General features: G+C 42.1%; 1 protein-coding gene across 1 annotated transcript; it reads right to left on the bottom strand.

The window, feature by feature from the left end:
* Positions 1-252: 252 nt before the first annotated feature.
* On the bottom strand, positions 253-13914 carry pnpla4 (patatin-like phospholipase domain containing 4). Its single transcript, XM_080740488.1, has 7 exons — positions 13871-13914; positions 11175-11423; positions 9679-9773; positions 8350-8485; positions 6663-6728; positions 5109-5261; positions 253-1659 (listed from the first exon to the last, which is right to left on the bottom strand). The coding sequence occupies exons 2-7, from the start codon at positions 11352-11354 to the stop codon at positions 1525-1527; spliced, it is 765 nt and encodes a 254-aa protein (XP_080596614.1). The 5' UTR covers positions 11355-11423; positions 13871-13914; the 3' UTR covers positions 253-1524.
* Positions 13915-14339: the final 425 nt, after the last annotated feature.

Genomic DNA, 14339 nt, shown 5'->3' with positions numbered 1-14339 from the left:
AAGTCGTGAAAAAGTCGTGAAAATGTGTGCAAATCTTTGAATATATGTATTTTCAAAGCGAACGTTTGTAACTCAAATTTTGCTTCTGGGGGGGTCCCTGGAACTAAATATTTTGAGATGGGGGTCCGTGGCCAAATAAATATAATTTTGGGGGTCCTTCACATTATGAAGATTATGAGAACCACTGACATAGTAGTCTCTCGAGAACAGACTAACTGAGCTCCAGTGAAGTGAAAAGGACCTTTTCTTTGATGATGGCTGGCCAGATTGCTGACATAGAAACATAGGTTTTTCAAAAAATCTTAGAAGGATTCAAAAGACACTTATAGAATCGGGTCAAAATTCAAATTTTCACGATTTTTCAAAAATAGCAGATCTACAAGCTCACAGCGCGGCACTCGGTGCCGTGCTGTGAGCTTGTATATCTGCTATTTTTCAATAGTTAAAGCATAAAATATTGCGTCATAATGTGTTCAGGCCTAAATGGGTCAATAGATGTGTATGTAGATAGAAGTAGAAGACTTGGCCCAATGAAGTGAACGTAGATGACGCGGAGACTCCAATAGAGGGCTCTGCTTAGTCCATCCAGGGGGGTAGTTGTCCCGATTTAAAATGAAGCAACACGTAACTGAAAGTTCCTAAGATTGGCTGCTAGTTGTGCTGTTCTGGCACCAGAAGCAACATGTTCTCCATTAGCCTGGTTAATAAACCAGACTGCACAACACCACCCCCTGTTGGTAGTGGCTCTTCCCAAAACGAAGTGTGTGATAGAGTCTGACGCTTGCAGTCAGGCTAGTTCTCCATAGGATTCCATTCTATTCCCCCAAACTTTTACACTTTTCTGACGTTAACTCACTCTCTGCCTCCCGTCGTCTTATCGTCATTTTAACTATGGGGCTCCCATAGCTCTTCTTTGTGTGCTTTATTTTCAGCAAGCTCAAGACAATGTCCCAATTGTCCCATGTATCCCTGTGGTTGCACGTGACCGTTGGCAGCCGATAGCATTCGAGATGGAATCATTTCTACCAATGAACGTTGATTTCTACAATGATGGCGGCACCCATTAACCTGACTTGCGTCAGATGGTGGCAGTAGTGCGTAGGCTACCGCTCTACTTTACCATCTGAGATCTCTCGGTGGGAGTTGATAACGCTCGTAAAGCCCCAGGCCGGACCAATCAGCGGCAGCTACGGGCGGGCTCTGAGCGGCTCTGAGCCAATAGAGTCTGATTGCAGACCACGTGGATGCAGACAGGCCAATATGAGTGGTTGGAGTTGGCACTCCCAGACTGTGACAGAGAGACGGCCACATGCCCACATCCAATCACCTGCTAAAGAATTTCAAAAAATGGCCCGCCCCTTACATCGTGTCTGCCCGAGAGATCTCAGATGGTAAAGTAGAGCGGTAGCTACTGCCACCATTTGACGCAAGTCAGGTTAGGCACCCATACAACGGCCAAAGAAGCTTCATTTGCGCAGCGTTAGAAACCAATGGCTTTCCACTGTCCATATTTTTTTTTACAGTCTATGAGTCCATCCAGTGTTCTTTCTTCATGAACCTCAGTGCGTCATGGAAGCCTTCCTCACACAGAGCCCTCATGGTGGGGGGCGGCGGAGGGAACAGGGCCTGGTTCAGACGCACAAGGTTGTCTTTGGAAAGCTGAGAGAGACAGGCAGAAGAGAAGCACAGAATGTAATGAATCTACATTTTCATCTGCTGTTAACGCTGCATTGTCATCGCCTACATATTTAAAGGTAGGGTAAGTGATTTCATTTAAGTTTCAGTCTCAGTTTTCATGTAGGTGACAGGCGGTGGGGTAAAGTAAGGTGATACACCATGCATTTAAAAATCACACCCGTGTGAAGTGGAGCTGTGTGTGTGTGTGTGTGTGTGTGTGTGTGTGTGTGTGTGTGTGTGTGTGGATCATGTGTACCGATTTTTGTGACATTTGAAGAAAATATGTAGGAAAAGGAGCAAAAAGTGTGTTTTGGAGAAAATTCAAGATGGCGGAAAATCTATCATGGCGCAAATGGGCGTGGCCTATATGGGGAGATGCGTCATGACCCAAGGAATCCAGGGAAAAAATATTTTTAATTTTCCGACCTACGGTTCAAGAGTTACAGGCCAAAACGTAAAGTGGGGTGTTATGGCGCCACCATGCGGCCAAATGACACAATTATTTTTTATTTAATCCTTGAAATCATTATGAACCTCCTCTCCAAGTCTTGAAACTCTAGCCCCTATGGTTTGCGAGAGACAAATAATTGAATGTGAGTTTTTGCGATTCCCATTATAAGTCAATGGGGAAAATTAATTCACTAATAAATTAATATCAATTAAACTATAGAACCTTTCTCTTAGAAAAGTAATAGCCCACGATTCCCGAGTAAGCCGGTCGATTTGACATATGGCGCGAGTGTGTGGTGGCAAAACTGTGGGACTAGTGGCGTGCCGAAGTTTAGGAAGTTCAGGCTACATACACACACACAGACAGACACACACACAGACACACAGACCCACACGGCCACGTATAGGGAGCCTGTGCTTCACACAGCTCCAAAAAGTATTTATGTCATATTGTTTATGTCCCAAAAACGTTTTTCAAAAGGTTTGAGGCTAAATTACCACTCCTGAATAGAGAGCCTCTCTCATTTTTGAATGGCTCGCAGACCATTTCAGCTGCAGTACCACCTTTGGCCTGAACTGCGCCACCCCCCCAAAAATCTTTTTGAAAAAAAAAAAAAAAAAAAAATGAAAAAAGATTTTTTTTGAAAAAAAAAAAAGTTTTTATTTTTTTTAATTTTTATGTGACGTCACAATCGGCAGATGACGTCACAATCGGCAGCACATCTGGATAGCCTGTTTTGAGAACCCGTGGGATACTTTTAACCTTCGCCTTCTCAAAACCAGAGAAAGACACAACGGTCAGAAATTGGACTTTGTGAGGATAGAAGGTGCTAGTGGGACCCCAAAAAAAGGTTTTAAATAGGAAAAGTGAAATTTCATGGTGTATCACCTTTAAGTACTGTACAGTACTTAATTACACATGAGTTAATTGTACTTTACTTGAGTATTTCCAATTTCCAATACTTTTACTTCTACTCCACTACATCTCAGATCCAAATATTGTATTTTTACTCCACTACATTTATTTGAAAACTTTTACTAGTTACTTTGCAGATATACATTATAATATTATAACCAGAACATCTCTTTTGCTACCGGAGTTATGCAGTGGGACAAAGTCCACATTTTTTCCATTCATATTAATGGTGAGAGTGTAGTTTTAAATTGATATTTATTTATATTTGTATTTTATGTTTTGCTTTGTCATGCTAAATAGGAACATTTTGGAACAAAATGGAGTGAATACGCAGTGAATATTTGTTGAAATGATAAAATAAATCGCTATGTGGATTACTAGTCTTGCATAGAAGTCTCCTGCTAGACACTAGCCTGCTTCCAGACCATAGACCCCGCCCACTCTGAGTGGACTGTTTCTCTGGTCTGGAGCTGAGTACATGAAACGGCAGTTATCAGCCAAAAATTTCGGCTGATCCAATGAGCGCGGGGGGTGGGGGTGGGTCTAACGAATATCCAATCCGCGCCGCAGCCCGTTTTTTTCAAGCGGCGTCATCATCAGAGCGTCATCATTAGAAGACGAGGTGCTCACGTGGGTGCTCACGAGGAGACCTGTAGTGATTGGGTTTTTTGAAATCAAAGCACCTCCCACCCCCCTCCCTTCCAGAAATCGCCCACAATAGGGCACAGTTTCAGACTACTGCGTGAGCTGAGTCTGAGATCAGGCTAGCTAGACACTGCATTGTGCGGTGATGCGCGGTACGGCCACGATGCGGTACGATCGAGTCACCCAAGATGCACTGCGCTCTCTCTCTCTTCTCTGTCCTCAGCCTGTTTCAGAGGATTAAACTAATTAAAACATGTATTTTCGGGGGAAAAAACCTTGCAATGCAATGTAACTACTGTACTTTTATGTTCCTTTTTTATTAATATCACATAGATGTTTTTCTTTTGGTACTTTAAATAGCAATAATGAGGCTATGAAAATGACATGACATCCACTTCCATTTCCATTATAAAAATCAAACCTCGGTTCGAAGTGGAGCGGTGAATCTGAGCAGCTATACCCTGTGTGTGTGTGTGTGTGTGTGTGTGTGTGTGTGTGTGTGTGAATCTGTTTTTGATTATATGTGTTCTATATCTATGTTTTTGATTCTATATGTTCTATATCTATGTTTTTGATTCTGTGTTCTAGATCTATGTTTTTGATTCTATATGTTCTAGATCTATGTTTTTGATTCTGTGTTCTAGATCTATGTTTTTGATTCTATGTGTTCTAGATCTATGTTTTTGATTCTATATGTTCTAGATCTATGTTTTTGATTCTATATGTTCTATATCTATGTTTTTGATTCTGTGTTCTAGATCTATGTTTGTGATTCTATATGTTCTAGATCCTGTGTTCTAGATCTATGTTTTTGATTCTATGTGTTCTAGATCTATGTTTTTGATTCTATGTGTTCTAGATCTATGTTTTTGATTCTATATGTTCTAGATCTATGTTTTTGATTCTGTGTTCTAGATCTATGTTTTTGATTCTGTGTTCTAGATCTATGTTTTTGATTCTGTGTTCTAGATCTATGTTTTTGATTCTATATGTTCTAGATCTATGTTTTTTATTCTGTGTTCTAGGTGTGTGTGTGTGTGTGTGTGTGTGTGTGTGTGTGTGTGTGCGTGTGTGCGTGTGTGTTGCGTGCGCGTGTGAGTGAGTGGTGAGCGTGCCTGGCCTGCACAAAACAGCGCCCCTCCTTTAACTAGTGTGTTGTGTGTGGCCACTCAAGGTATTGCCAGGCTACGGACACGGCTAGCCAGCCAGCCAGCCAGCCAGCCAGCCAGCCAGCCACCCACATACCCACGAACATACCTGTCTATTGGGAGCGCTTTCACCGCTCCAAAAATATTCTTCCCTGGCTTTGTTGTCCTACCTAGTAACAGAACGACATGGGGTGGGACTTGACAAAGAGTGAATTCCCTGTAATTACCTATAATTACCTTGGTCTGCAGTAGAGGATTGACAGAGAACTCACCATAATGTTCATGTTGGCCAGTCTGAGGTGGAGGTTGGAGCGCCCCCTGTGGACGGGACACACGTCCTGCGGGCCGGCGAAGGGAGACACGGTGATGGTCCGTCCCACCGGCAGGATGGGCAGGCTGTCTGTGAAGCCTCCGTCAATCCATGTCTGGAGAGAGAGAGAGTCAAACACAACACACAGGCTTCCATACATTAAAACCATTGTAGTGGCTAAACAACAATAAAATCAAAAGGGCCACTGAGAGCACCAGGATGAGCGAATCTTACACAGAGTGCAGGGAAGGAGTCCATTGTCCAGCCAGAAAGTGCATTGGTGTTTGTTTAGTTTATTTCAGCTCTGGATCATACACAAGATGTAGAATTGTCTGCTCAAACATGTCCCTGACTGCTGGTAAAAAAAAACATGTACCCTCCTGCTACTGAGACTGAAAATCTGGCTGCCTCAGTGTGCTCATTAGCTAAGTAACCCCTGCTGTGCTCCCCAATGAACTTGAACTCCACCCATGAACTTAAATATTTAACTTTAACTTAAATTAACTGAAATAATACATTTGTAACCAAATTAATTAAGCAAAACTAAATAACAAATAATAATCAAATAATATAGTAAATAAATAGCAAAATACTGAATAGCTCCCACAACCATTAAGACCTCAATGAATTGAGTATAAAGGACCCCAATGTAAACAAGCCATAGTGCCTTCTTGGGTTTAAATCCTATTAGTAGACCTTGTATCTGAACTGTACTGTCCTGTGTTTTCCTATGCGAACTGCTAATAAAGTATTCAATCAATCAATTAAACCCGAGGCCATGAATTGAATCTATGTCCATGAATTGAATACCAAGGACCTCCAACGTATACAAGACCGTAAAAGGACTTATTTGGGATGTTCCTTTCAGTCAGGGTGTTTACTGTACTTGTACTGTACAATTTTTTTGTCTAATAAAATATTCAATCAATCAATCAGGCCGATTACAAAAAAGGTCTTCTAAATCCCAAGGACCACCCAAAATGATATGTATTTGGCCACCAACCCCCCCCCCCCCATCTCAACATATTTTGTTCCAGGGAAAACCAGAAGCAACGGTTTGAATTAAAAAAAGTTCACTTTATAAACATATCTGAATATTATATTCAAAAGATTAGCACAAAGTTTCAAGATTTTTCGAAAATAGCAGATCTACAAGCTCATTGTGATCATTCTACACTGTCACAAAACTTTTTTTTTCCCCATGTGATGCGAGGCGTTGTGAGCCTGAAGATCGGATATTTTCATGAATTTAAATAGTTTATAAAATCATAATAAAAAAGGAACAGTTTTTTTGACATGCAATGTTTCCGCCTGACAACATCGATGTATAATGATGGAGAATGTTCTGTTCTCTTTCTTTTTTATTATTTTGTTGCGCATGACATGTGTGCAGACAACAAAGCCACGGTTTCTCCTCCATTATCATGTGAACACAAACCTTCACACAATGTCAATTTATCCATTTTGAACAGTTTGGACTTAAGTGTGAAAAAACAACATTCTTAAAATCCTTTACCTGTCCTTGGAACTCTATTGGTCTGAATCCAGCATAGAAGGGCACAAAACTACTGGCCAGCAGTGCCTGAGAAATAACAAGAAAAGCAACATTAATCACAATGTTTCACAACGAGTCACATCACGACGTGCTGTGAGGTTGTAGATCGGTCATTTTCGAATAGCCAATGTGTGTGTATACTGTAGGTTTTAAGTGGCCTATAACTTTTTCACTTTTCATAGAGCTCTGTGGAGGCTGCCATTACTGCGGTGTCGACCCTACGTACAACCAGGGAAACCAATACAAAATACGCATGGCCAGGGGGCGTCACAAGGGGGGGAGTGGGACTGAGTTACTAGGGTCCAAGGTGGAGGGGCCTTAATTATATTATACTTTAACTATTGAAAAATAGCAGATATACCTGCTATATACTTCAAAAGCCCTCAAAGAATCCCTGGGTGTCCACGTTCATGGCTGGCGTCAGACGTGACAACTTGACCACTAGGCCTCTCGTCCCGCCTTGGGACTTGGAGGTGGTGCTACGGGGTCTGAGTCGGGCCCCGTTTGAACCTTTAGAGAGCATCTCTTTGAAGCTCCTCAGTCTGAAGACTGGTCTCCTTTTGGCTTTGACTACAGCCAAGGGAGTAAGTGACCTCCATGCACTCTCAGTGTCAGAGGACTGCATGTGGTTTGCTGACAATGACCGAAAGGTCCTTCTAAAGCCCGATCTCCAGTCCATACTGAAGAACAGAGTGGTGCAGGAGGCTCCAGTGGAAATAGTTGCCTTCTATTCTCCTCCCTTCGCTTCGGAGGAGGAGAGGTGTCTGAACTGCCTTTGCCCATGGAGATCACCAAGGAGACTCTTTCTGGGTTCAGATTCAGATTACTTCATTAACCATTGTGTAATACACATAGGAATTTGCTTTGGCATACTACATTTTTGCATTCAAATCAATCTTTTCACATATAACATAAACAAAAACAAAAACAAACAAACACAAAAACAACACCGACAGAACGCAACACACGTAGTCACCACAGCAGCCATGGGCGGCGCTATCTTGGAGAACCTGCGCAACAATTCAGGGCGGTCAAACAAAAAACAACAAACACAAGGAAAAAACAGGTTGACAAACAAAACAAACCAAAACACCAGGAGGGGAAAAGAGGTGGAATTAGGTGGGGTGTGCTGGGTGTGCGTGGGAGTGGGCGGGGTGGGGGGTTTGCGGGAATGCTTGGGCGATAAAAAAAACACTGCTTCCATGCAGCACCTCCAAGTTGGGGAGGAACTGCGTGGGAGAAGGAAAAAAAAGGTGGATTGTGGAAGCTATTTTCTTAGCTTATGATAATGCAAAGGTGGCTCGGCCTGCAGGCTTTAAAGCCCATTCCACTAGGGGAGTTGCTTCCTCGTGGGGTCTCTCGCAAGGGACCTCCATTCAAGAGGTGTGTATGGCGGCTAACTGGAAAGTCGCCCTCCACCTTTGCAGCACATTACCAGCTGGACATTGCGCATGCTAACATTAGGAGTGAGTAGCTGACTAAAAGTTACCGTGCTGTTCTTTGTGGGAACAAAGTCCTTTAGGTTGATATTTTGTCTCCACTTCTGGCAAACACCTTTGTAACTCCTCGCCCAGCGTATCAACAGACTAGAGATGGCTGACTGCACCCTCTAAAGGGGAGTGCTCAGGAAAACTGTCTAATTTACTACCTTTATGAGCTCCTCCCTGGAGGCGAAGTGGGACACCATGGTGTTCCTGCGGCTCCTGGAGTGCGTGATGGAGACGTGCAGGCGGTCGGTGGCCAGGCTGTGGGCATCGGCGGGCAGGATCTCCTCTAGCCCCTCCCTGGGGGATGTAATCAATGGATATATATTTATTGGAGTCACATTTTTGTCTTAGGAATGCAACAAAAAACTAAAAATATTATTGAACTCAAGTCTCCATGGTGTGAATAATCAATAGAAAATAAGTCATCCTTCAAGACCTGGAATTATTGTATGCTTTAGCACTGACGCACCTGCATCTAACAACCCATTTTAATTCCATTTCATTTAAATGCACCCGTGATGCTTACATCACAGTGTATTATAAGGTCAGCCTTATGCAGCCTACTATTCACCCAGGCGGCAGTGCTTCAGGGGTAGAGAAACCGTCATTAGAACACAGAGGGTTCCCAGTTCGATCCCGGGCTCCCCCCTAGTTAGTGTCGAAGAGTCCTTGAGCAAGACTCTGAACCCCTAATTGCTCCCGGTGAGAAGGTTGGTGCTTTGCATGGTTTCCTCCGCCATCGGTGTATGAATGTGTGTGTGAATGGGTAAATGTAATGAATGTGTGTGTGAATGGGTGAATGTAATGCACCATTTACCATGTTTTACCGTGGATTTGTCTATATGGCAGTGGTTCCAAATCGCTTTCGCTCGAGACCCAAAAGAGAAATTAAGACCCAATCTAGTGAAAATATCAGATCTACAAGCTCAAGTTTGGGGAACATCGCTATAGGGCAGCTAGGGGTGCGCACACTTTTCCTACTTTAGAAGCCATGAAGGGAGGTGACAGGCCCTTCCTTGATGTCAATCAATCAAGTCACCTTAATTTGAGTGACAGATGCCAAAAAGAGGGGTTTTGGGAAATTGTTTATAATATTTTATTTTTATTTTTTAGGGCTTGTCATGTGGTCTACCTGCACAGCCTTTGTGATCTACCGGTAGATCACCATCTACCGTTTGGGCAGCCCTGCTATAGGGTGTGATTGTCTTGCTGTAGTGTGAGCATGAAGTCATGTGATTGTCTCACCGTAGTGTGAACATGAAGTCATGTGATTGTCTCACCGTAGTGTGAACATGAAGTCATGTGATTGTCTCACCGTAGTGTGAACATGAAGTCATGTGATTGTCTCACCGTAGTGTGAACATGAAGTCATGTGATTGTCTCACCGTAGTGTGAACATGAAGTCATGTGATTGTCTCACCGTAGTGTGAACATGAAGTCATGTGATTGTCTCACCGTAGTGTGAACATGAAGTCATGTGATTGTCTCACCGTAGTGTGAACATGAAGTCGTAGCCTGGCGTGATGGCTCCAAGCCTCTGACTCCTCACCTCCTTTGCAAACCTAAAGGTGAACTCTTTACACAGCTGTAGGGGAGAGGAGAGGAGAACTCTTTACACAGCTGTAGGGGAGAGGAGAGGAGAACTCTTTACACAGCTGTAGGGGAGAGGAGAGGAGAACTCTTTACACAGCTGTAGGAAAGAGGAGAGAAGAACTCTTTTACACAGCTGTAGGGGAGAGGAGAGGAGAACTCTTTACACAGCTGTAGGAAAGAGGAGAGAAGAACTCTTTTACACAGCTGTAGGGGAGAGGAGAGGAGAACTCTTTACACAGCTGTAGGAAAGAGGAGAGAAGAACTCTTTTACACAGCTGTAGGGGAGAGGAGAGGAGAACTCTTTACACAGCTGTATGGGAGAGCAGAGAATGTACTGTATGTAGGTGAACTCTTTTACAGTGAACTATGTACAGTAGGTGAATTGTAGGACTGAACTGTAGGAAAAAGACAGACACTTGCAGTTAACTATGGCAGGGGTAGACATTAAGGGAAATTCGTCAAATAGTCCCATTAGGATAACGAACAAATTTGATCCAGAATTTTTCCCTAAAATAAAAATCCCCTTATTTTCCCTGACAATAACAAACAAAAGATTGTGTTGCACTATAAAAGTAAAAAAAAAAAGGAAAAATAGCAGATCTACAAGCTCCCAACGCGTTAAGATATGATGCGTTATGTGCTTGTACAGTAGATCGGCTATTTTTTAGTTTTTTGTTAAGGAACTGTTTTGGACATAAAAATGTTTATATATTGTTCTGTATCAGTATATCAGCCAGTTTGAGCAGATTCCATTCTAATTGGCCACTATGACAGCTTATGAATTTCACATGCATGGGTAGACAACCCTGGCCTGGCGGAGATCTCTCTCCTCTGCTGCTCCCAGCAGCACAGCAGGTGCAAACAATTAACTTAGAAAGGAACTTGCAACTGGCAGCAAAAACTGATATAATAATGTCAAACTGTTGATGATATAGCTGCTGAAAACTTTTGGATCTGATTTAATTGGATGTTTTCTGCCAAAGGATTATTATTATTACTAATTGTTGTCTGTCAGAGTCAGAGCCGCAAGGTTTCACACCACAGTCAGATCTCTCTCTCTCTCCCCCTCTCTCTCCCTCCATTACACAGGACTGCGCAGTGCATGTTTGATGCACTGATTAGGCTACATATAACATTATTGTTCTTCAGTGTGCTCATATACTGTAGTCTAGTTATCGTACTCGCTTTTTGTGCAAGTCATTTCCAGTGGTCTTGTTGGAAACCAATTTTCTCCCTCTTTTTCGTCTCCTACTGCCACATACTGGTGGGATTAAAAACAATTTGTAGATGAATAAAAAGTTAAAAGGATGAGAGGAAAAGGCTATTCTGTGAGACTACCCTGCTCTAAATGAACGTGGGGAACGTGGGGAATGTTTTTATTTTATTTTTTTACCTCTAACTTGTGCGGGGCTGTGACCATGGTGGCAGCCACCAGGGAGCCAGCGGAGGCCCCTGCACAGGCCCTAAGGGCCCCCTGCAGCCGGGCCCCGTGCCGGAGGATGGCCCCCATGGCACCCAGCTGGTAGATGCCTAGGAAGCCACAGGCAGCGAAGGACAGGTTGACACCTGTCATTCTGGCACTGTCACTGTCACCGTACCAAGAGGTCACCGCCACTGTCACCGTACCGGGAGGACACCGTCACTGTAGGGGTGGGCGATATGGTGATACATTCATATATATCGTGATACAAACCAGTAAGACTCCCTAAATCGGGAGATAAGCAACCATCAGGTCGCATACAGAAACTGTTAAGAATTATTGAATGCTTTAACCAGTGAAAAATAGCAGATATACAAGCTCGCAGCGCGGCACCGAGTGCCGCGCTGTGAGCTTGTAGATCTGCTATTTTTGAAAAAGTCGTGAAAATGTGTGCAAATCTTGCTTCTGGGTGGTCCCTGGAACTAGATATTTTGAAATGGGGGTCCGTGGCCAAATAAATATCATTTTGGGGGTCCTTCACATGAAAAGCTTTGAGAACCACTGACATGGTAGTATCTCAAGAACAGACTAACTGAGCTCCAGTTAAGTGAAAAGGACCTTTTCTTTGACGATGGCTGGCCAGATTGCTGACATAGAAACATAGGTTTTTTCCAAAAATCGTAGAAGGATTCAAAAGACACTTATAGAATCGGGTCAAAATTCTAATTTTCACGATTTTTCTAAAATAGCAGATCTACAAGCTCGCTGTGAGCTTGTATATCTGCTATTTTATTTATATTTAAAGCATAAAATATTGCGTCATAATGTGTTCAGGCCTAAATGGGTTAAAAGGCAATGATAGCCAAATGGGACAGATCCATGTTGATGACATGACTTTGGAGATACTGTGTACCGCTTTGCGTGATTTTAGGGCAAAATATGTAGGAGCAGTGTCCAAAAATGTGTTTTGCAACCATTTGGTTTCATTTGTATACTGTCAGAGTTACATACTTGTGAGGGTCAACTCCACTTTGAGGACCACTGGTCTAAATGGTCTGTTACTCCTTTTTATTTTAGTTTTTGTTACCTTATAGGTGGTTGTTGTACTGTTAAGTAACTTGAAAAATAACCATAAAAACCAACGTGAAAAAGAAACGATTATTGTGACCAGCAGTTGCGGTTTACAATATTATCGCGACTATCAAAATATCTCTAACGTCCATTATCCTGGGGCGGAACATTTTGCAACACGCATGTAGATCAGAGAGATTTTGTAGAGAGTGAAAAAAAAAGACTGTATCAAGTACGTTATTTCCAGGTCCGTTTGACTAATCATAGAGGCAAATAAAAGGTTCATTGATCCCAGTGCATCATCACATGACAATTTCACGATGAATTTAAATCTCCACAATACGATTATTGTGAGTGTTTTTTTTACTTGCATGCATGCCCCCAACCACTGAAATCAAGGTAATTCAAATTGCTAAAACGATAGAAAGAAGTAAATGAAAACATTTTAACACTCATCTTTTCTTTTCTCTAATTACAATCTAAAATATGAACCCTTGTTGTGAAAAAACAAAGTTGTCCTTTAAGGAATAATTCTCTTCTTAATATTTGTAATAGTGAATTTAGCATATCTAAAAGCTCACAACTGAATAGCCCCTCACAAGCTAGTAGATTGGCTATTTTCTGCAAAGACATTTGGTGTATAGTAAGAAAGGCTATATTAAACAGGCTTTTATGTGATTAATACACCAAGGCATAATTGCCCTATGCCAATCATGCACACACAAAATATATTAAAGGTAATACCAACCCATATTTAAACAATCTATTTAGGATAGGGCTGAGAAAACCCCAACATCACAATCACAATCATTTTGATCAAATAACTTCGATATGAGAATAATGTGGAGAATGTTGGACTCATAAAATATTTATAAATGTTTATTTTGATAAATAATCTGCAGTATTTATACTAAGTGGCAAAAAAAAACTATAACAGGTAAGTTATTACTAAACTGTAATGCAGCATTTAAACCAAGAACATGATGCTTCATAACAATAGGCTATACACAACATCTACAGTCTCATACCACAATATCAATATAGTATTTTTGTATGTATGTTTAAACTCCCTCAATATTTAGTGAATTTGACCATTGGCTCTGTACTTGGTCTGTTCTTTGCTCCCTCTAGTCTACACCAACTGTAGATCTGCTATTTTTCAGGTAACGTTCCCCATGATACAAATATGTGGCGGACCCCCTGTAGTAACTCTGAGGACCCCGATCCCCTGTTGAAGACCCCAATACTTCTGGGTCACATGGCACAATCACAATGTTGTAACAACATGAAATTCAAGATTAATAAGCCTATATGTAACGGAGGTGATCCGAACCTCCCCACCCAGCTTCGAACCCGGGTCTCCCGCGTGAAAGTACAATATCTTAACCATTACTCGAAAGGGACATCCCTATGGAACGAGGGCAGATACTAGACTTTTGAGGCTTCAGGCTGGGGCTGCGACTCTCTCCGCCACATATACATACACAATACTCCATTTAAATCCCAGTTAAAATATGAATATTTTGGGGGGTCCCGGCCTGAAAAGGTTGAGAATTGCTGGACTATTAGTTTGACAATGTGTACAGTAATAACATTACCTTCATCATGTAACGTTAGTCCTCTTCCATGCTGTGTCCTTCATGTAAACAACAGTGGTTGCTGGTGAAACCATGGGGCGGTAACCCCGGCAACCACCGTGCCAGCCAATCGCGATGCTCCCCACCGTCCGACCGGGCTATGGGATGGCTTGTCCACGTGACATGAACGTGATTTCAAAATAAAAGCATTTGGCAGAGAGGAGAGGAGAGGAGAAGAGAACGAATTATGAATTGACTTAAAATGCTTGAAAATAAGAATACATCTTTTTGAGAGGTTTGTACCCTTGTCAGGCTACCTATAATTTACTGTAGGCCTATGTCTACTTTATCATACATAACTAACTTTACTTTTTTAACAATGTGCTTTTACTACTTGTCACTGGAATAAAGTAGAGTAGACTATTATAAATCACTGACTTTCCCTGACCTGGTCAGGGTTAAACACATTTTGTGACATTTTACAGTAACT

Source organism: Nannobrachium achirus (genome assembly GCF_963921795.1).
Source record: "Nannobrachium achirus genome assembly, chromosome: 13".
Taxonomy (NCBI): domain Eukaryota; kingdom Metazoa; phylum Chordata; class Actinopteri; order Myctophiformes; family Myctophidae; genus Nannobrachium; species Nannobrachium achirus.
The sequence above is the reverse complement of the archived record's forward strand: the minus strand, read 5'-3'. Positions and strand labels throughout refer to the sequence as shown.